At 38.1% G+C, this 21178-nt stretch overlaps 1 protein-coding gene and 1 long non-coding RNA gene across 4 annotated transcripts; one reads left to right on the forward strand and one right to left on the reverse strand.

Annotated features, from left to right (window-relative positions):
- Nucleotides 1–3119: 3119 nt before the first annotated feature.
- LOC148730889 (uncharacterized) lies at nucleotides 3120–7995 on the reverse strand. Of its 2 annotated transcripts, XR_016001025.1 has the most exons (3): nucleotides 7729–7995; nucleotides 4626–5119; nucleotides 3120–4415 (listed from the first exon to the last, which is right to left on the reverse strand). It is a non-coding gene; the product is annotated as an uncharacterized LOC148730889 (long non-coding RNA). The 2 variants fall into 2 exon arrangements; XR_016001024.1 differs by lacking the exon at nucleotides 4626–5119.
- Nucleotides 7996–8434: 439 nt separating this feature from the next.
- On the forward strand, nucleotides 8435–14115 carry LOC111345859 (NCK-interacting protein with SH3 domain-like). Of its 2 annotated transcripts, none has more exons than XM_088759597.1 (5): nucleotides 8435–8650; nucleotides 10126–10212; nucleotides 11210–11348; nucleotides 12698–12870; nucleotides 13567–14115. In XM_088759597.1, the coding sequence occupies exons 2-5, from the start codon at nucleotides 10210–10212 to the stop codon at nucleotides 13750–13752; spliced, it is 501 nt and encodes a 166-aa protein (XP_088615723.1). In that variant the 5' UTR covers nucleotides 8435–8650; nucleotides 10126–10209; the 3' UTR covers nucleotides 13753–14115. The 2 variants fall into 2 exon arrangements, with proteins under 2 accessions (XP_088615723.1, XP_088615724.1); XM_088759598.1 differs by having other exon boundaries at nucleotides 11214–11348.
- The last annotated feature ends 7063 nt before the right edge of the window (nucleotides 14116–21178 follow it).

Below are 21178 nucleotides of genomic sequence, written 5' to 3' on the forward strand. Positions count from 1 at the left end.
CATCGAGTTACGAAGTTCTAATTTTTAGACTTGGTCGAATTGCACGATGGCGGAAGTAGTTTGTGCGGACCTATTACGGGGTTTTAATTAGGCTGGAGATATGGCCTACTTTTGTCAATCTTGTAATCTGGGTAAGTAAAGTGTCGGAACTTTAGCTTCAGTTCAGTGCACTTAACTGTGGAAGATGTAATTTTTACTGTTCATTACTGTGAGTAGGAAGAATTGAGCCTTTTTCCAGAATACCTTTCTATTCTGTTGCTGATTCAGGACTGTAGGTTTGTTTGATTTAGTAATATCTCGCAGTAAGAGTAAATAAACTATTGCAGCCAAAGTCGTTTATGTTTTTTTCCTGTGAGCTTAGAGTCCAGTGCACCAACCATTTCTCCATGATGCCTCCTCCTCTGATCCTTATGATTGCAGAGGTGTGAATGGGGTCAATTTAGAAGGGTGGAACCCTTATACCATTGCACAACCAATAGCAGCTTTAGGCGACTTAAGGTGATTTAAGGCAACTTAAGGCCCTAGAAGAGGCCTTACAACAGATGACTCGATTGCAGTCGGGTATAGCCTTATCAACTATCATACAGACCCAAGACTAACACTGTAACAAAGAAAGACAGGAAAAAAAGTACATTCAATTTGTAATGTTATGAAAGTGTCATATTAGTTACCAATGTGTCACATGTAAGTTACCAATGTGTCACATGGGTCAAAAATGTGCCATACCAGGTTTCAAAACTGCCACGAAAAGGTTACAAAAGTGCCTTTTCGTCTCTCTCTCTTAATTGAGGGATACCCATGTCTTTCTTGATTCTCCGTCGTCATCAGCAATCATCTTCGTCCAAAGCTCTTGATTCTCTTGGTTGGAAGCCACTGCATGAACAACTTCAAGGGTGTAAATAACACCACTGACAATTACAAGATGTGTTCCAAAGACGATTTTCACTTACCTCATGTAAGAACAAGCTGGGGCAAACAATGTTATATATCTTGGTGCATCGTAGACCGGAACTCTTTAAGTTTGGGTAATGTAAGTCTAAGGTCAAACAATTGCATTAAAGTTGTTAATCAGTTTTTAAATCGTTTTAATTGTTTTTGTACTGTTTCTATTCTATTCTTAACACTTTAACTCCCTGGACCTGATTGCTAATTTTCATCCCCCGCTGCGGCACATTTCCTTGCAAATTGGTTGCGAGAATTTGGTGTTAGATCAAGATAACTTCTACCTGATAAGTTTGAATCTTGAGCATTCTCATTACCTGTTTACTGGATAATGTATGGATATTAAAGGTAGAAGTTACAGGTTAATTACTTCTGAGAGATATAGGGCTAATCTGCTTTTTACTCTTCTTTTACCAATTGTGAAATTTTTATCTAACTTAAGTTAATTTTAGTATGGGTAGGGCCCCCCTGAGGGGCATCTTTTGGTGAAGTGGGCTCCTTGCTTAAGTATTGTTATTATTACTATTATTATTATTATTTGTTTTGTGGTCATTGTGGAATTACTTTCCTTACTTGCTAAGTCCAGTGTTTGGCATTTCATGAACATTTTAAAGACCTGAATAATTTCTCCTACTTCCTCTGGAGATAAGTAATGCTGGCAGTGGGACAAAGTACCTTCTTTTGGAGAAAAACAATCACAGTAGCGGTACAAAAAAAACTTCCTTTGCGAGACATTGATACGAAAACATCCCTGAGAGTTGTGCCTGGTTCTGAAGCTAATACATGTAGGGATAATGCATAAGCAAATTAAATAAACAGTAAATTAGCACATGCTCTTAAAATGTACACAAAGCAGAAAAAAAATGCCTGCTACAAAATGGAACTTCCCGTTAATGAATTGTGTCAGCAACCTGTGTACTGTTGTAGATGCATTGAATGCAATGTGTATTAAACAGTAGAGTTAGAAGTAAAAATAGTCACAAAAAGGGAAAACAGGCAGGCCATCAAACACATGTAATGACAAGATCAAATAAAATGTTGTCTGTGTAATACTCAACGAAACACAGTCCATGAAGCTTGGTACATAAGGAGAATTTGTCATAAAATAAGGAGCTTCTTTGGTGATGATCATTTTCTTTATTCTCATGACCCTAATGTGTGATTCGGCAGTGATGTTGTAAGGAGAAACTAGGTGTGAATCACTCTCAGGGACAACAGGGTGAATGTGACACAATTCTTTAAACAAATTTATTGAGAAATCTATGTATTATTATTTTAGGGGGAACCAGGACAAACTATTTTAAATTCTCAATTTTTAACCGTTATGTTAATGACTAGAACTTGTTACCTAATTCTATTACGCCGGCTCCCAGTTTAAATGTCTTTAAAAATCGATTATTTATCTTCGTACTTAGTTGTTTTTTTTTGTATTATTTACTATAAATTAATGTATTTAGATTTTATTGTATTATTTATTATAATTTACTATATTTAGATTATGTCAAGACAAAGTAGTTCCTACGTTTTCTTTCTTATCTAAATGTGTGGTAATGCATTAGACATTTCTTTTCATTTTATCAAATCTTCTAACTTGGAGAGCAGTTTTTACATGGGAATTCCGTTTCCCCCTTTTGCTGTCTTTTACCTTCTGTACCTTTTTTATTGTTTATTATTCTTAATGTACAGTGGTAAAAAGCATTATTAAACTTAAACATTAAACTTAAAGAGAATTTCTGATGAGATCTTGGAATGTAAAGAGTAAACACATTTGCTTTTCTTTGACTGACTTTTTAGAGGGGTAAATGATGCAAGGGGTGGACTTGTCAAAAACAGGATTCAAGTTTGACTGAAGACATAAGGAAAAAGAAATCAGATTGAAACATTACTTCCAACTGTGGTAAACTGTATTAAATAGCATTTCCCTTGTTTGCTCTTTACACCCTTACGTCAGAATGTATTTTCTCCCCACTGCCCCCTAGATGTCCCCTGTGTTGCTGACAAGATTTTGTTTAACAATCGTAAGCTTCTTTAGTTGGTGATCATTTCTTCTATCCTCATTACTTTAATATTTGATACAGGGGTGATATTGTAAGGAGAAATTAGATGTTAGTCACTCCAAGGCCGAGGGGCTACTATGCTCATATTGGTAACTGTACCTGTCTAGTTGTAACAACTGCTTCTATGAAATGCACTCTTTTAATAACTAGACTTCCTGACAACTACAAACATGTGGCGTTCCAAAGCGGAATACACATGTACAAACTGAACTACAATTGTTGGAGTGGTGGACTTGATATTACACCAGCAAGAAAGAAAAATCAGTTAAAAAAAAACTGTCTATCCTGTAAAACATCTGACAGTAATTATATTATTGATGATTATAGGAATGATAGAAAATAAATTTCATTATTTTGATTATCTCATGATTGCTTTCTCTAGAGTTGTGGATGTATTAATTATCATAACTGGGCAGCATTTAAATACTCTAAAAACCTTTTTTTTGCTTCTGTTAAGCAACCAGTTGATCTTTAGGGGTCATTAAAATTAATTATCAAAACTAGGCAACGGAAATATGTATGTCTGAAACTTCTCAAACCCAACTAGTATACTCAACACCATTTGCTTATTGCCCTGTTATTTGTTTTATTTTCCCAACTTATGAAGTTGACATTTCAAATGAACACTTCACTGGAGCATTGAATGACACATGTATATATATCTATAGACTAAAGAAAAATTAAAAAAATGCAATGTCATGCCAAGATAATAAAAGGAGATAAAACTGAAAGAACTTAAATGCAGCTAAAACAATTGACAGTTGAAAAGGTGGAATTTTCAACATAAATGGTACCTGTATTTAATGATAGGAAAGCTATTACAAGAGAAAAAGTAACCTACAACTGAATACAAATGCTTATAATGCACTTACTTTAAGGAGCAAAAATATTTTTAAGTAAGAAAACATTTTTTTTTTTTAATTCAGTGAAAGAGGATCAATGGATATAACCCATGTAACCAAGATAAATTAACATTCATTATTTGTCCTAACCTACACCAAATTAGAAATTCATGCAATGAAATGAGGGTTCTAGCCCTCTAGTAGTCTTCAAAATTTCCATGCAGGGGGTGGTTGTGGCTACTGTAGAAGAACCACACTTTAGGGCCTATTTGAGGGCACTTAGAGAGGGTTTTTTCTGGAAACTGTCTTACCAACAACTCTTTTAGTTTGAGAGTTTCTCACATAGGGCTTTAAGAACTTTTTGTATTAAGGTCAAGAAGGTCTGATTTTTTTCTCAACTCTGGTCCCTCCAAAAGCAACCTCTTGGTGACAAATCTCATGACATCTGGACCAGTTTTACAATTCGAAACCTCACTTGTATTGGAGCTTCTGTACTCTGTCCTAAGGCATTTTTTCACTAGCTCCTTTTTTCTGGCATCGTTGTGGTCCAGCTGGACAGCTGACAGGCAATCTTCTAGAAGAAATGTGGAAAGATTATAATTTGTTTTCTTTTCAAACAAAATGGCTTTTTTAAGTTGCCCTTTCTACCCAAATGTTCTGTCTTGCCTTAATGTTTACACGATGCATACAATAACATGGATTCATTTGAAAGAACAACTGGTATTCTTATAGGGAACAAAGGATTATGAAACACATCTGTACTTAATACATATGCATCATTGACCTGGTGTGAGGTCAAGATGGTTGGATTTTGGCTGAGTCCTATCCTCATTTTATGGACTGCAGAATGCGGAAGATGTATATGATATTCAGACCCCTTTAAACTGATCTGATTTATCTAAGGTAATGATTTTAGATGAAATGAAGAAAAAATTGTTAAAGATAAAATGGCTAGAAATAAAATAGATAAAAAATACTGTTGATGGTTTTGGTCAATGATTCAGTAGTTTAATGGGGGATGTCCACTCCTGACTGCATCCACCAAAACAACAAAACACCTTCACCCCAAGATATCTGAAATGTCTGCTTAAAAATTGTGCAGAATGTCTTAGAATCTACCACTGAACAATAAATTAATACTTAGTAGTTTTTGGTTGAGATATTTTGACACAATTTCCCAAAGAAGTGATACACTCAAGTCATCAGGATATTTCAGCGTGTTTTCACAGCTTTAGAGTATCCCCATCAACAACAATCTTTATTTGTATTCCCCCTTGCCTGTGTCAAGTTAAAAAACAATATTGAAAATAAATAGTAAGAGTACCGGCTGTCTGGAATAACTATAGGGGCTAGCAGAGCCAGGCAGCCAGTAGACTGGCTGGAAAATGCTGTTGCTACACTATTAGAGACGTATGAAATGTACTGTATATCTAATAATCATTAATGAGATTGCATTTGACTGATTCTTTCAATTTTGAAAGAAAAAAGGATTTAGAGTTGTCACTTATAGAGTTCCATACTTAAGGTCCCTTAAACCTTATGTTGAATATGCCATAATTTGTTCTTACATTTGTTTAAGTGTGGAACATATTCAAAGCACTTCTGGTGTAGTAGTTCTGTCTTTTATTGACTCGTGTAAAGAAAGTACATGTATAAAAAACAGATGGTAGACGTCTGTTGCAAAATTTGTACATAAAGACTGCAATATTAAGAAAGACATCATCAGGCAGCTTAATATTTAAAAGATTTAAAATTGGACAAGAATGGTCACAAAATGATTCAAATTGCTCTCTTTTGTAAATTGTACCAAGGCTGAATAGTGGAGAATAGGAATTATCCCAAGAAATTAAACCATAGGTTAGGAAGGGACAAACCAGGGCATAATATAGGTTAAGCAGAACGTCTAAATTCACACAATAATTTTATTATAACATAACTAAAGCAAAGTGCACGCTCTGATTGGTCAATTCAGCATCTACTATTTGCCCACGGGTGTATGCTGTGGATGTGAGCAAATGCTAAGACCATTTTTCCGCGTGCGCTTGTTTTTTCTGATCACGTAAGATTTGTTAAATAAAAGGGAACTCATGTTACAATGTATCAATGTCATGTTATAAAACAAATGGTAAACACCACAGCATACACTATTGAGTTATGGATGCACTTGGAAGGTTTGCTAAGCACTCAAGAAGCCAGAGTTGCTCTCGGCTATCGCCTCACGCAACTCTGACGCTTCTTTCATGCTTAGCAACCTCCTGCATGCATCCATAACTCAATAGTGTATGCTGTGTTGTTTATCATTTGTTAAATGTAGTTTAGAAAGAATGCCAATATTTCACCTAATCTTAGCAATGTAGCTTACACAGCTTTTCCATGATAAGCTAGAATCTCTTCTAAGACCCAGATACGTTATTGAGTACTCTTGGTTTAAGTTTATGCCATTTAAGGAGAGTGTCACATTCAAGAATAATTTTCTTGACCGAGGGTGGAAAATGACGTAATTAGATTTATCAATGTTGAGTGTCAATTTGTTAACACTCCACCAGGTATGGTAAAGGTAAGGTAAAGTCTGTTTACGAGCCTACGTTGTGACCCATCAGGCCGGTGCTTAACTCCTATTTCTGTAGCAGGAAGCGACTATAAAGAGCATTTCTACTCCCCCCTGGATGAGATGCTAGTACATCGCAGGGTTATCCCCCAGCATTAAATTTTCCGGTACCCATTTCAACACCTGGGTGAAGAGAGGCACTTTGAGAGTAAAGTGTCTTGCTTAAGAACACAACACGATGTCCACGGCCGTGGCTTGAACCTGGGCCACTCAATCCGGAGTCGAGCGCACCAACCATGAGGCCACCGCGCTTCCACCAACCAGGTATGGATATTAACTAATTCATCATTCAAAATGGATTCAAGCACTTAATTAGATTTTTATGCTTCTAAAACAGATTGGCATCATTTGCAAACAAATGACAATCTAGTATTTTAAAGCAGGTCCTAATGTCACTAATACACAAGAGAAACAATAATGGACCAAGTAATTATGAGCCCTGAGGAACACCACAAGATATTAGTTGACGTAGAACGAATAATCAATGATGTTTCGAAAGTTAAATCCAGTTAATAGTAGTGTATAAATTATGTATTCTTCTATTTATTGTCATCTGTTTTTGTTTCTGTATTTTTATCTCATACTGTCATTTCTGCTTTAATACTTAATTTCTGTTTCTTGTATAATTATTTATTGAATCTTTTGTTGAGCCGAACTTTATTTAAGATGTGTTTAAGCATCCACACACTGCCCGCTAAGACTAGCTCTGCTATTTGTGGGTAGTGCGTCATTATGCTAAGTGAAAAAGTATGCTAAGTAAACAAGTGTGGAAAAATAAAACACAATAAAAGAAACAGGTTGAAGCTCCAACCCAGTATCGCCCAGGGAAACAAACTGGTCTCTATTAGTAAGATATGATGTGAACCAATCTTTTGTGACTCAATGAATACCATAGTAATCAAGTTTTTCAATTAAGATGTTATGATTAACAGTGTCAGAGGCTTTACTGAAATCCAAAAGCATACCACAAAAAAATTCATGGCAGTAAATTGATTGTTGTATCAAGTACATGATGCTTGGAATAGCATAATCAGCGGAATGCCTTGCATGGAAACCAAACTACTAGTAATAAAGTACTTTTTCCTTTCCAAAAAATTTAATATGCTCTTATGCATCAATTGTTTTTTAATAGCTCATTGAAATAGAATAGAAATGGGCGATAATTAACTTGTATGAAGGCCCTTTTTAAAACAGGGGTAACTTTAGCTATTTTTAATTTATCTGGGACAATTCCAGTAGAAAAAGAGGCTTGCATGTTAAGTAGCTTTTAGAATATTACCTGGAATACTAGAGGGCCCAGTAGACTTCAAGAATCATCAGAAACTCAGCTTTCAAACTCGATCTTGTTTTCATAACTGGTGTTTTCATTACTTCTTCGTACGCTGTCATTTTTGCTCGTAGTTGGTCATATTTAGAGTTTACAGGTAGACTTCCCATAATGGTGAGTAATACAGGACAACATGAGACACAAAATATGAAGAAGGGAAGGAAAAAACAGCTTTGACAAGCTAACGTGAAAATGACAATCGATAAATCGCTGCCCGCTCTATCTCTCTAAACAGTATAACATGTCATGTAGTGTCCATCATTCCATCTTAGTCCCTCTCGACCGAGGTAGATTTTTGTTTTTACCTCATGGTTCCTCATGGTTTGACGAAAGTCATATGATGAGGTTTAGGCAAGCTAGGGTGTAGGTAATTGACGCAAAATTCCCTCAATTATACTCACTCACTCCATTCTAATCAATTAATCTTTGCAATAAACGTGTTCTCCCCTGCCTCCCCTACAAGGTTTGACTTTGTCCGCCAGCTCGTGCCATTGTCTTCTCTACGTGTTCATATAACAAGACGGTGGGACAGAGGTGGACATTTTTGTCTGAGTACATGAATAGGTCGACGTAATAATCAAAATGGCATCTGTGTGTGTGCGGACGCCAAAATTATCCAAGTGGTTTTCCTTCCTTTCGCTCCATCCTTGATCAAAATACACCTTTGTAGACTTCACAAACTAAGAGGAAATGTGTGGAAGAATACTCAAGGTGAAAGAAGAGGGCTTCAAAGTCTACAAAGCGACGATGACACGGTCACAACTTTAGATAGCTGTTTGATCAAATACATCAGTTCGTTTTTACGACGAGGAATCGACCACGCGCATGAAGAATGCGATACACGGAATGAACGGTTTACCATCTGGGAGAAAAGGTAAGCCTTCCTCCTTCTATTTTGATGCATTTTGTACAAATTTGCATAACATGTAATTTGAAATTAAATGTACCACCATTGTTGGAAGTGGTATGTTCATCTTTTTGAATTTACGACTATTTATTACAGTTTCTCCAAATCTAAATTACTGAATAAATAAATAAATAAATAAATAATATTAAATAATAAATAAATAAATAGCAAATAATAATAATGATGCTGGAGAGGCAGCATCCAAAAGCGTCCTAGACACCATACGAGGGATGCTCCGAGTAAGCTAACAAAATATATCTATGATATTAAGAAACAATTATCAGAGTATAAAATTTAATATAAAAATATTAAATTGAATTAAATGTGAAATTCTAAGTATTACCAAAAAAATGAAGTAACTTTATGTTTAAGGCTAGAAATACTGACAGAATCCTTAATATTAGTAGGAAGACTATTCCATTCATTAATAATATGGATATAAAAAAGTTTTGTTTAAAAATATTTGTACTACTATGCATGCTGACCAGGTCAAGAGAATCATTCTTCCTTAAATTATAATCCACACTACGATCTTTACAAAACAACAACTTATCAGAAATATCCATATCATAATGCTCGTTCATTAAATTGAATTAAAAAACAACATTCCTGATGTAGACTTCTATGATATAGACTTTGTAATTTTAATTTCTTTTTTCTAATTACAACTAATAATGGGAACCCAAGAGTAATTGGAATTGGAATAAGTTTGATAACTGTTAGAGATCTTTTCCTGTTAAAACCAGTTCTTGATGAGTGGAATTTTGAAAATTGTCAATCTGGCTATAATGCTTTAGCAACTATTATTTTGGAGAGAATACTTCACCCTCTTCGAATAAACAGAAATAATGAGACAAAAAGATGACAAACAATTTGCAGAGCTACTTAATGGTTTGTGAGAGGGAAAACACTTGGAAGGTTAGGAGGTAAAAACGATTTTGGAAGCCCCTTTGTTTAAGACTGACTGCCATCTTATTTTTCCCCATGGTATCTTCTCAGAATTAAACATTAAGGTCATTAGAATAACACAAATGATCGCCAATGAAAGAAGCTCTCACTTGTTAGGGTGTAAAAAGGTACCAGTAATTATTGACCATAATTATTATCAGCATAAATTTATCTCTTAATTCTTTGACATTTTCATGCCCTAATACATTGATAGAATAGTTTGATATGTAGTAAAACTATTCATTTCCTGAAGTAGGAACAGTCAACAGAGGCTAGACACCATGTTTTTCATCAGCTTATGCTCAGTTAGGTTTGTTTAAAGTCGTGGCTAAGCATCAGCTTAAGAAATCATGGGTAAAATGCCAAGGAAAACATTCGAAAAACAAAAGGAAAAACAAACAACAGAACATGGAATTATGACTGATTACTTCACTTGTCCCAAATGGAACCTTAAGGGAATGAAAAAGTCAGGTGAATTTTTATTGTTTTTATAGCTGGATGCTTACCTCACAGTCTGTTGAGCTGTACTCAAGCTTGATGATTATGATTATGTCAACGTGCTTGTTGTCTACTTCCAAATGGTAATTATGTATTAATGTAATGCAAAGTACATTTTATAATATTCAGAATTAAGTTATAAAGCCCTCAACTGTCCAAGCTTCTCCATATTTTTCTTTCTTTTTGTTTTTGGGTTTAAGACCTGGGGCCCATTTCTCAAAAGACCTGGTAACTTATTGGGCTTAAAGCCATATTTTAAAATCAAAATTTAAAGGGTAGGAAAGCAGGTTCTGGTACCCAAACTGGTCTTTTTTGTTTCTTTAGCTGACAGTTTTATTGTTAGTATCATTTTCAAAACTTTTGAAATTCCCATCTTGAATGAAAACAGAACAGCTTAAGGGGCCCGTTAAGTTACTGGGACTCTCTGTGCCCAGGAGTAAAATGGGATACCGGTTGACTGTCATAGTAGTCTGACATAATGTTGGAGGTGCTTTGTTCACCATAGAGTTCTCTCTAGCTGTAGAACAGGGGTCTGAATCCAAACATCTCAGGTTTGATTCCTTATGGGAATTCATCTTTTTTTTTGTTTGAGGCTCATCACAAGATTTAAAAAAAAAAACATATTTTATAATTACATCTTGTTGACTCAGAGATCAGGCCTTAGTTATTTCCATGGGGAGGGGGTTGGGGAAACTTTGGTTGTGTCACAGTAAACTTTAACTGATCCCCCTCCCCACCCCCCTAAGGCTCCAAAGAATTCTAATGATACTTCCTCGTCGGCAGTCAATTGTCTATGGTCTCCCTCCCCTTTATATTCTGTTAGCAAGGACTGATACCCTGTGTTCTTCCAAAAACCCATGGTACCCCCTCAAAAAAAATCCTTTGATGATCCTTCTCCCCCTCCTCAGCAATAAATAATGACTAGTCATTTAAACACCAAATTCTCAGAACTACCTTTATGATGAATATACAGCTGATATTTAGGAGAATTACTATATTGATCTTGGATGCACCGGAGTTGAATATAACTTGTACCAAAGATTTCAAAGCTCATGTAGTAAATTTGTTCTTAATTGCAAGGAAGAGAGACAATCACTGGGCCAAAAGTTAATTGAGATTTTTGCTTGTATTTGTGGCTTGGAGAAGGAAATTCTCTCCCCACTTCTGTGTTCTGTCGTGGCTACAGAACTGGAAATACAGATTATGAACAGGAAAGTGGGTAAGTAAAGTCTGAGTTGTGCATGTGTGATTGATTTCAAAAAAGACCATATTAAAATAGGCATATTTTTAAACTACTCCCAACAATATTTTTACCTACGAAACATGCAAAGAAAATAAATAACACACAAGAAAGGGAAGGATACACGTACCTAGAGAGATAGACACAGATGCTCAGACAGATTGAAAGACAGGTAGACATTGGAATATAGACTGATTAGCTCAGGAATACAGGTAGACGGACAGGCTTAGACATAAATCTGAAAGCAGAAAGTCAGTGAGATCCAAAGATACAAGTATGCAGGTAGCAGGCAGATAGTTAGACTGATGGTTAGACAGTAAGACATACAGACTCACCAACTGACCTACCAATAATCAGGCAGACAGGCAGTCAGACGGTTATCAGACAGACAGACAGACAGAGTTACCAACTGACCCACCAACAGAGAAGGTTGGTCAGAGTCAATTGTTTTCGAGCGTTTTTTCCCGGGGGGGGGGGGTTGATGAGGGGTATGAGTGGGTGTATGGGCTCATCGCCCATTAAGACATGCCCAACATACACACACTACTCAGACTTCCGAAAATGTTCTTTGTGCAATGTTGGGACAATGAAATCTCTTTGCAATCTGAATTGTGTTCATTATGTCTGTAATATATTTTCAACAAAGCATACGTTAGGTGACCAGTCACATCGCCGGGGGGGAAAGTGGGACAAAAGGATTTTGGGGGGTACCAGATGGTTTTCAGGGGGAATGGAGGGGGCATCAGTCGTCACCAACAGAGTATAGAGGAGAACTATAGAAAATGGACTGTTATTAAATGAACCCCCCCCCTCGCGCAGGAAGACAAATAATGACCTTTACTTAATTAAGCAGTTGAAAAAAACGTCTTATAACATATTCTTTTCAAAAGTACGATCCTGATGATTTTTAAAAAAAAAACATTACGAGGCTGATTTTACCCCTTACGTCAGTATACATCTTGTCTACACTGTTCTCTATAAATTTCCTATGATTGCGACAAGGAGAATTTGTCTATCACCAAGAGATTCTTCATCTAACCACTCAGAAACTTCCTCATTTGTTTATCGCCTTTGCAAAGCTAGCAGCTTTAAATTCGGGCTCCAAAAAACGATTTGAGGCCTGTACGAAGACCACAGTCATGATCTCCTTTAGTTGGTGATTTTTTATTTTATTATTTTTATTTTTGTATCCTCATTGCGTTAGTGTTTGATTCACCGCGAATCGTGTAAGTCTGGGAACGAATTGACTGAGTACGAAACGTCGTTGGGTAAGAAACGACTGGATACCAAAACATGATATTAATGATTTTTATTCTCGCTTTTTACAGAGGATCCCACTGCCTTGTTCCAATATCCTCGAAGTTCTCCTGATGCAGTGCTCAAGTTTGTGACAGACATCTTTTCGTCTCAAGATACTTCTGAGTTTTTTTACACCTCAGATATGAAAATCCTGATAGAGATTGTTCTACGACAGCTGACGGATCTTTCTCCTGGGACTGGGGTCGGTTATCGAAGCAGCTTTTTTTTTCTGTACGTTTTGTAATCCATCAAATAATTTTAATTTGCACGGGTCTCGTCTAGATGCATTACATGGCCGAATATTCGCCAGTCAATACTGGGGAATATGCGTTGATGAACCCTAAGTGATATTCCCCAATTTTAAACCCTAAATCCAATACGGTAAAAGTCTTCGTTTAAAATTTATCTCAAGATGAGACAGCAATTAACTGCTGTTACAGAAGAAGGGTGATGTATTTTGATTCATAATCAAGAACATGTTCAACCTTTTTTCTTATTATTAAGATTTTGCCGATTATAAACGACTTTTTTATTATATTTTTGGCAATCCCACCATGTTAAAAGACGTTGAAAAGTAAATAACATGGTGTTATCAACTAAATTGATAACTACCAAATACCATGCCACCGTAGCGGTTTCCTAAAGCTGACATTTTTAGCGTTAGCCCCTCGTTAAAGTGAGAGATGAAGAGCTGACGCAGGAAAAGTCAGCAGTAGGAACTCTGTACATTGGCTAATTGACCTTATCAACTCGGTTGATAAAACCCAAGTAACCTGTGATACCTCCACCGACGCGGCAGTAGAGTTTCTTTAAAACCTTACCCCCTCCATCCATTTTGTCTTAGATAGTAGAGATGAGTTTCCTAACTGAGGCGAATTGTTTTTTTTTTTTCCTATAGATGAGAACGGAGTACATATCATTACTACATCAAATCCTGTTGAATTCTAACTACAGTGAACACAAACATCAGGCTAGTGAACTCCTCACTTGTCTGACGAGAATCAGAAAGGAAGAAGAAAAAGAAGGCGAACAAGACAGACTTATTGCCCAAGAAATACTCAAACACGCGTCGAAATATTTTTAATTTTCAATTGGGCGTCGGAAGTAACCTGGGATCGCTTTGGTTTGGTTTTTCTTTGCTCTCTGATTGGTCCAGACAACTCACGTCATACATACAACCAATCAGATGCAATCTGTAGTTAATGACGCTTTGACTTCTCGCATTTTCCCGCGTATGCCTTTACTTCTGAGATATTTTCCTTTGCTTTGATTGGTCGATATGATTATTTTGGTGTTAGCTTTGCAACAACCAACCCAAGGGTCCTTTAGAATGAATTTATGCTTATTCAACTGTTTTTTACGTATTTTTGCTGCAGACTTTAAATTATAACTCGAAGCTTCCCTACACAAAAAGATGTTATATGCTAATAAAATTATTTTGAAGATATGCTATCACTTTTAAAAAAGAAACATAGCTTTGGGAATTGTAAGAAATCCGTTTGATTGTAGTTCACGCTTTTCTTAGCGAGCAATCATTGTTTATCACCGGCCAGGGAATGGGGGAGGGGAGGGTCAGAGGATTTTGCTGGTTTCACTGTAACTTTTACGTGAGCTCGTCTACGCCTCTGTAATACTATGATCCCCACTCATGGCAGTGAAGTTTCTATGGCTCTCCTTCTATACCCTGTTAGCCACGACTGATCCCCCTTCCTTCCCCTTGAAAACCATGTGATCCCGAAAATCTTTATAACCCTCCCATCCCCGGCGAAAATTAATGACTGGATCCGCAGTTTCATTAGAAGTTTCCTTTTGTATGAATCCCGATACCAGGTCGAAACTAGCTCACTCTGCAGCCCCACTTGTAGTAGTTCGAGTCCAAAACGATGGCGAAGATTGTTCAATAGAAAATTTGCAGTTGATATTGAGAAGGAAACTATCCCACGTTCACAATCTAGAAATTATCCACCAGTCTCGTTCCACTAAATCTCGTCCGCAGACGTTCTCACACAATTCGCCCAAGGGAGCCAGTTAGGTGAGATGCCAAAATACCTCTGCGGCAGTGATTACCTTTGAAGTTGTTGTTTGGTTTCATTAAGACGGTTGGCGGAAGAAAATGTCAGTTGCCGGACTACACCATCTCATGCGTATAGTTTGAAACTGCTTCTTCGGGAGGCAGTTGATTTCTAGTTTGGCTCTAAGCACATTTCTCAAGAATTCAAACATTTTTGTTAATCGCCTGATGAGGAGTCGAAAGATTTTGGACGAGATCACATGATTATTATGATTCTTATCTTCCAAACAGTGTGTTGGTGAAATAAATGGAAATGACTTATTAGCTGCTTCTGGGGGTAAAAGAGTTTAACTTTCATAGACTACACATTTTCGATTGTGCAATTATAACACATATACCGAGACATGATTTTAATCAATTGATCCACATTGATTTCCCTTCATTTCACATGCAGCAAATGCAAAAACCCATATGAAAAATCCTCAATACTGAATTAAAGCATGATTATTGCTCAAGGATGCCTGTGGCTTAACAATTAATCCTTCATTTTGAGCAGAGCATGTAGTTCAGCGTCTTTACTGAACAAAGATGTATCCGAAGGCCCCGATAGTTTTGTCTCCGTTGTCCCCGCCAAACCTAGCTAGCTACGTTTCCGCACAGGACCTCAGCAAACGGTCCCCATCCACCGTGAGGCTGGTTTCTGATTTATGCGCAAGAACCTGGCTGCGCACGCACTCTGGAAGGAAAAGTTGATCACCGGTACCCATGGAAAAAATTCATTCATCACTTGAAGTTTAATTTTGTAGAGGGAACGTTTCCGATTGGATATCGCTGGGGAATCACAAATCATGAAACCCGTCATGCAAAAGTGGCATGCGCCTTCTCAAGATACCCTAATCAGTGTTTTTATCGTTTTCTGCTTGGAGTGGTTATATCATTTTTTCCGGATAGAGGCCCCAACCAAAAAGCAGAAACAACGAAAGAAAGAAATCATATAAACATCCCATGTAAACCTAGCCGCCTGGTTTTCATAATGTGAATTGAGCTCTTTCACCCAAAGGTATGCTTTTTAACACTCGACCACACTCTAGCCATGGATTGTAAGCCCAGTGGCCGAGGTGTGACAGGGTACAAGCCTGGCTACCAAGTTTGCAATGTAGGCTTTCAAACTCGATAAATAAGACAAGTCCTCTGTAGCCTTGGAGAAAAATGCCCTTTGATCAAAGGGTTTCAAACACCTACCCTCTCCACCCTCTGAGTTTTCCACACGAAGTCATTTGCAACCCGGCCCTTGGTTAGGATGGTGACTTGGATGCATGCGGGCACTAGCCTGGATGTTAAACTGCTTGCATTTTCTTTAGCCAGGCTGGCTTAGCTTGAGGGCGGACAATGCCCATCTTCAAGAGAAAACCTAGCCACAAGGCTTTTGCAATGTCAATCGAGCTCTCTTCCCCAAAGGCATGCTTTTAACACTCATTAGCCATGGAATGTCAGCAATGTGGCTGATGTTTGACTGGGTACAACCTGACTACCAAGCCTGCAATGCAGTCTTTGAATCACGATGAATAAGACAAGCCTCTTTCAGTCTCAGAGAAAAATGCCAGCTCGGCGAGGGGTTTCAAAAACTTTTTGAAACTCCTCGGCCAACCCTCCCTTTTCCCTAAGCTTTCCACCCAGAGCTATTCACAACCCATCCTTGGATAGATTGGTGGCTGGGCTGCACGCGGACTGCCTGCCAACTTTAGAAAGTTTCCGTACAGATTTGCAGATCACAATCGCTGGACCAATTTTGGCCTCAAAGTTCGTGTTTTATCCGTCTAACTTGAAGTATTCTTAAGTAGATGTATTTTACAATTTGTGCCTTTATCTTGCATATCGCTGTTTCTCGACAGTTTTCTTCACAATCGGGTTCTCAGCCATTGCGTCCATTCAGTGATAAATTGATTTCACTCTTTTGCTCTTCTGGCCGACAGCTCATTCAGTTTTGGGCACTCTGATTGGTTTCTAGCACTATTTGAGCACTATTTGGTGACTTTTATGATAATCAATGACATGATCACAAAATTAGAATAAATTTATGATTCTCTCTGACAAACTTCACAAATATCTTTGTCGTACCGTAAATGCAATAAATCACTCTTTCTTTCGATTTACCAGCTTAATATACCACTTGGGATGTTGGAAGAACACTAGAAAAGTGATAATACCACTCGGCTGCGCCTCGTGGTTTGCAAACTTTCCTCGCGTTCCCCCAACGTCCCGCGTTGTTTACTACTTCGGTAAACCGATCGAAAGTGTGGTTTATTACTTGAGGTGATTCCTCAGAAAAAGGAATTATCGGAAAATTAACTTCTTTTAAACTTTCCTTTAATGTTCCCTATCAATGTCTGTTTCGCGGAAAAATACAATGAAAAGATAGGTCACCGTGCTTGCCTAAGAGATGTGATGAGCCAGTCTTACCCCATTTACGCCTGTTTTAATACCTGCAGAGGACCTCGATCTAACGAACCTTTATATAATGAAGTCCTCGGTATAACGAACCAATTTCTCCAGTCCCTTGGTACTTCGTTAAATCGAGGTTCTACAGTGTATTACGGTCGTCATCTCATCGATTCACGGTACATTTTGCGATAGCTGGAAGCTTGTAAACTTGAAAAAAATACTTGATTGGTGGAAAGTCTCAAATGTTTGAAACAACTTGATGCATCATTTATGGAAAATTACGCAATTTTAAACGAAATCGGCTAAAAACATTCCTCCAGTCGTTAGTTTGAAGGTCTTAACTTGCATCCTCGAGTAACAAGCTTCCTGCACGCTTTCAGCTCTATTGTATCATCTATTTACAATTTACCAAGAAGAGTAGAATAGACAAGTTATGAAAGAGAGGGAGATTAAAAGACTGAAGAAGAAGGCGTTAATTGTTTATTTTAATGTAACCTACAACTTTGAATGTGATTGGTCGACATAAACTACAACTTTGAATGTGATTGGCTTATTAACCTGTCCGATAAAAAAAAACTCTCCAATAACAAACTGTCTGATAACAACTTGGCAAGTGAATTATTGAAAATAGGAGTTTTTTAACCCTATCACAATCCCGAAAATTCTAATTTTAACAATTACTCCAATTTAGAAGGGGATAATTCATCCACCAAAATAATGAAATAAAAAGTATAGATCACTCTACCCGTTTACGAGCAGAAGACCATCGTGCCTGTTTACGACGTTCATCGATTAAAAAACAATACCATGTTCTCGGAATGCCCGCACTTCTTCGCCTGATTAAGTGATTTTTATGTGTAGTACACAATGCACAGTACAATACTGAGGAATCACCGTGCAAACATACCGTGACGTGTGCAATTTCAATTCAATTCAAAGTTTCTGTCCAGTTTAGTCGCAAGGTTTCAGAACTTTCACGATTGTTTGTTCGTTCCATCCCGACTGAGATAGACCTTGTGGAGCTAAAAATGAAAAGGAACTATGCTTAATAATACTCGACTCGGGAAACAGTAGACTTGTAGCTCTTTCAAGCGACGAAATCAGCTTTGGAGTTCCTATGCATTATTTCCGAACGCGAAACAAATTATGGCTCGAAAAAGAAAGCTAAACTTGCTGACCTAAAGCGAGGCTTCAAGACGTTGGAACGCTTCTTTGGAATGGTAAATAGTTCTTTAAGTATTGATAAATCTTATAAGTATTGTTGAAGAGCAGAGTTTTCCCTAAAATCGTTCAATTTAAGAATTTTCAGCAAAAGCTACGCAATTTTCTAGCCTTGAATTCTAGTAAACAACGGTGCAAGCATGCTGAATTCATCACACGATTGTCATACACGATAGAAATCCGTATGTTTTCGCTTCTAACCAACAAATTTATCATTTCTTGGAATAAACATTTGGTCTTGGTGATGGGCCGGAATTGCTCTCGGCATACCCTCGCGCAACTCTCCGCGTGAATCCATAACTCAATAAATGCACGCTAAGTAATTAATGAAGTGTTTACATAGTCGCATCTAAAAACAAGAGAAGGGGTTGGGTTTGGAGAGTTCTCGAAAGTCAAGCAAACCCAAATCACAGTCGAAAAGGGAGTGTAGGGGGGAAACACGAGACGTAGTCGAGTGTTTCTCCGTACTTCTCGAACAAAGCCCATAGTATTAGTGTGGAATATGGAAATTTAACAAATAAAGAAGCCAAGACTGTGTTCTGTTATAAAGCACTTAGGAGGCGGCTAAAGCGCGAAAGAAGTGAAAGGGGAAGACACGATCTAGAGACGTACAAAACACAAACGAAGACAAAGTGTCGTCAGCATGTTTTATACTCTCACATACACGCTGAAATAAGCCAATAAGGACTCTTGTTAGAATGAATCAAATAATCTGATTGGTTGCTCGGGTAAAAGTGTCGGACTGATGTGACGGATGCAGCCTTCCACTCAAATCATCTGAAAGAATATCAGAGCAAGCTCTTGGTGGTTCACTCGAAGGGCAGACGATGTCATTACTGAGGCTCGCTGTAGAAACCAACCCCCGCCTTGCCCCAGTCCCAGCGTATAATAGCATAAACAGCTCCACATTTGCGCGGGTTATCAAATTTGTAAGGACTTCGTTAGTTAAAGGTCGACCAACATTAGTTCTTCAGACAGTATTCCAAAATCTTCAGGTAATGTCTCCTATCTTCGCTTGTTTCATATTTTATCCTATGTTATCCGCGTTTCCAATGTTATTTCATCGTTGAAATTGGTTGTTCCGCTCTTAATGATTTTGTATGTAACCTTCATTTTAGAAATCACTGGCAACTACATGTTCACTAAGAGTTTAAGTATATCAAATTTCTTTACCCCTTCGAATATTTGCTGGTGCGTTGTTAACAGTTTCTGACGATAGTGGAATTATGTCAATGGAAAATTCGTCCAACGGACGATTGGACACCTTCACACGTGAAAGAATGCTATCCCTGAAGAGAAGTCGAGCAGGTCACTTTGGATATTTAAACAGATTATATAAAGAAGTCGAGTTATTAATGCGAAACGCTGAGAATTATCACGAGGTTTGTAAGAAGAATAAAAATGTAGAAGTCGCCTTTGCGAGATGTTTTCAAGCCTACGACGAATATTATCAATTCGCCGACGACCCTGAACTTAAATCAGAAGCGCTTAATGATTGCTACAGCATAATGACAGGTAAAAAGGAGTTCGACGAACGTTTTGAAGAATGGTCGCAATCCGTTCAACGCCCTGTGAATGAAAATTCAGTGATTCTTCGCCTAGAAGATGGTGATAATGCCTAATCACAGATTGTCACACGTTCAGTAGCCGGCTCAGGTAGCGGAAAGTCAAGGAGCTCCAGGAGCAGCTCACATGCAAGTCATCGATCAAGAAAGGCTAAAGCCGATCTTCTTCGCCGTGAAGTTGAGGTAAAGAATCTGTTAAAATGCCAGGAGATAGAACGTCAAATAGAACGTCAAATTGCCGAGGTGAAGTTTCAAGAAGATGAACTTAAACGCCGGATTGCGTTATTGACAGCAGAAGGGGAAATAAAGAAAGCCAAGGCTATCGATAAACTTTACGAAACAGCTGAATATTCAGAGCGCAGTATCAAGGCAGAGTTGAAACCACTTCGCACAGAGGAAACATATATGCGACTCCCTTCCTGTTACGAAAGAGCCTCGAGCTGGATCGAACTTTAATCATGGCGACTCCGAGCAAGTTGGGACAAACTATTCTAAATCTGTGCTGAACCCCGGTGCTCAACCTTGGAACCCAGGAACCCCGCAGAACACCATTGGTGCCAGACACCTGACTGGTTTCCATCAGCTCCAAGGAATATTAACACAGCAACAGGAAGCTTTGCAACTTATGGCTCACACGATTCGTCAAGGTTTTGAAATGCTCAAAAGAGAACTTTTGACCTTTGATAGTAACCCGCTCAACTACTGGTTGTTCATAGACAACTTCGAGGTCAACATCGCTAAGAGAGTGCCGGACGCCGAGACCAGATTAGCGTACCTGATTCAACATTTTTCTGGGAAGGCTAGAGACGCCATTAACAACTGTGCGATAATTTCCGGACCAGAACAGGGTTACAGGAAAGCACAACAGATTTTGTGCCATAGATTTGGACAGAAACACATAATTGCGCACGTGCACATCACGAAGATAGTGGAAGGCCCTCAGATCAAGAATACCGACGTCACTGGTTTATCAGACCTGTCCGTTCAATTGCAGAATTGCGCGGTGACTCTTGTTCAAATGGGCTACGAGGCAGATGTTAACAGCTCGGAAAATCTCGTAAAGGTATTGAGGCGCCTTCCTGTTCATCTGCAGTCTTAATCGGCTGATAGAGCCGGCTCGTTAACCCTGGCTGGGACGGAACCTACCTTCGTGGATTTAGCTGGTTTCGTTGAAGAAAAAGCTTTGTTGGCAAACACTGTGTACGGTCCAATCGTTGGAGCGATACCAGACAAAGAACGGAGCTCTAGGCCCCCGCTCAAAGTAAAGCCAC

This window comes from Stylophora pistillata, chromosome 5 (genome assembly GCF_964205215.1).
Source record: "Stylophora pistillata chromosome 5, jaStyPist1.2, whole genome shotgun sequence".
In the NCBI taxonomy this organism is placed as follows: domain Eukaryota; kingdom Metazoa; phylum Cnidaria; class Anthozoa; order Scleractinia; family Pocilloporidae; genus Stylophora; species Stylophora pistillata.

Coding starts and splice junctions, on each gene's coding strand:
- LOC111345859 (XM_088759597.1), top strand. Junction 11,349..12,697: donor GATTATGAACAGGAAAGTGG/GTAAGTAAAGTC, acceptor CGCTTTTTACAG/AGGATCCCACTGCCTTGTTC. Junction 12,871..13,566: donor ATCTTTCTCCTGGGACTGGG/GTCGGTTATCGA, acceptor TTTTTCCTATAG/ATGAGAACGGAGTACATATC.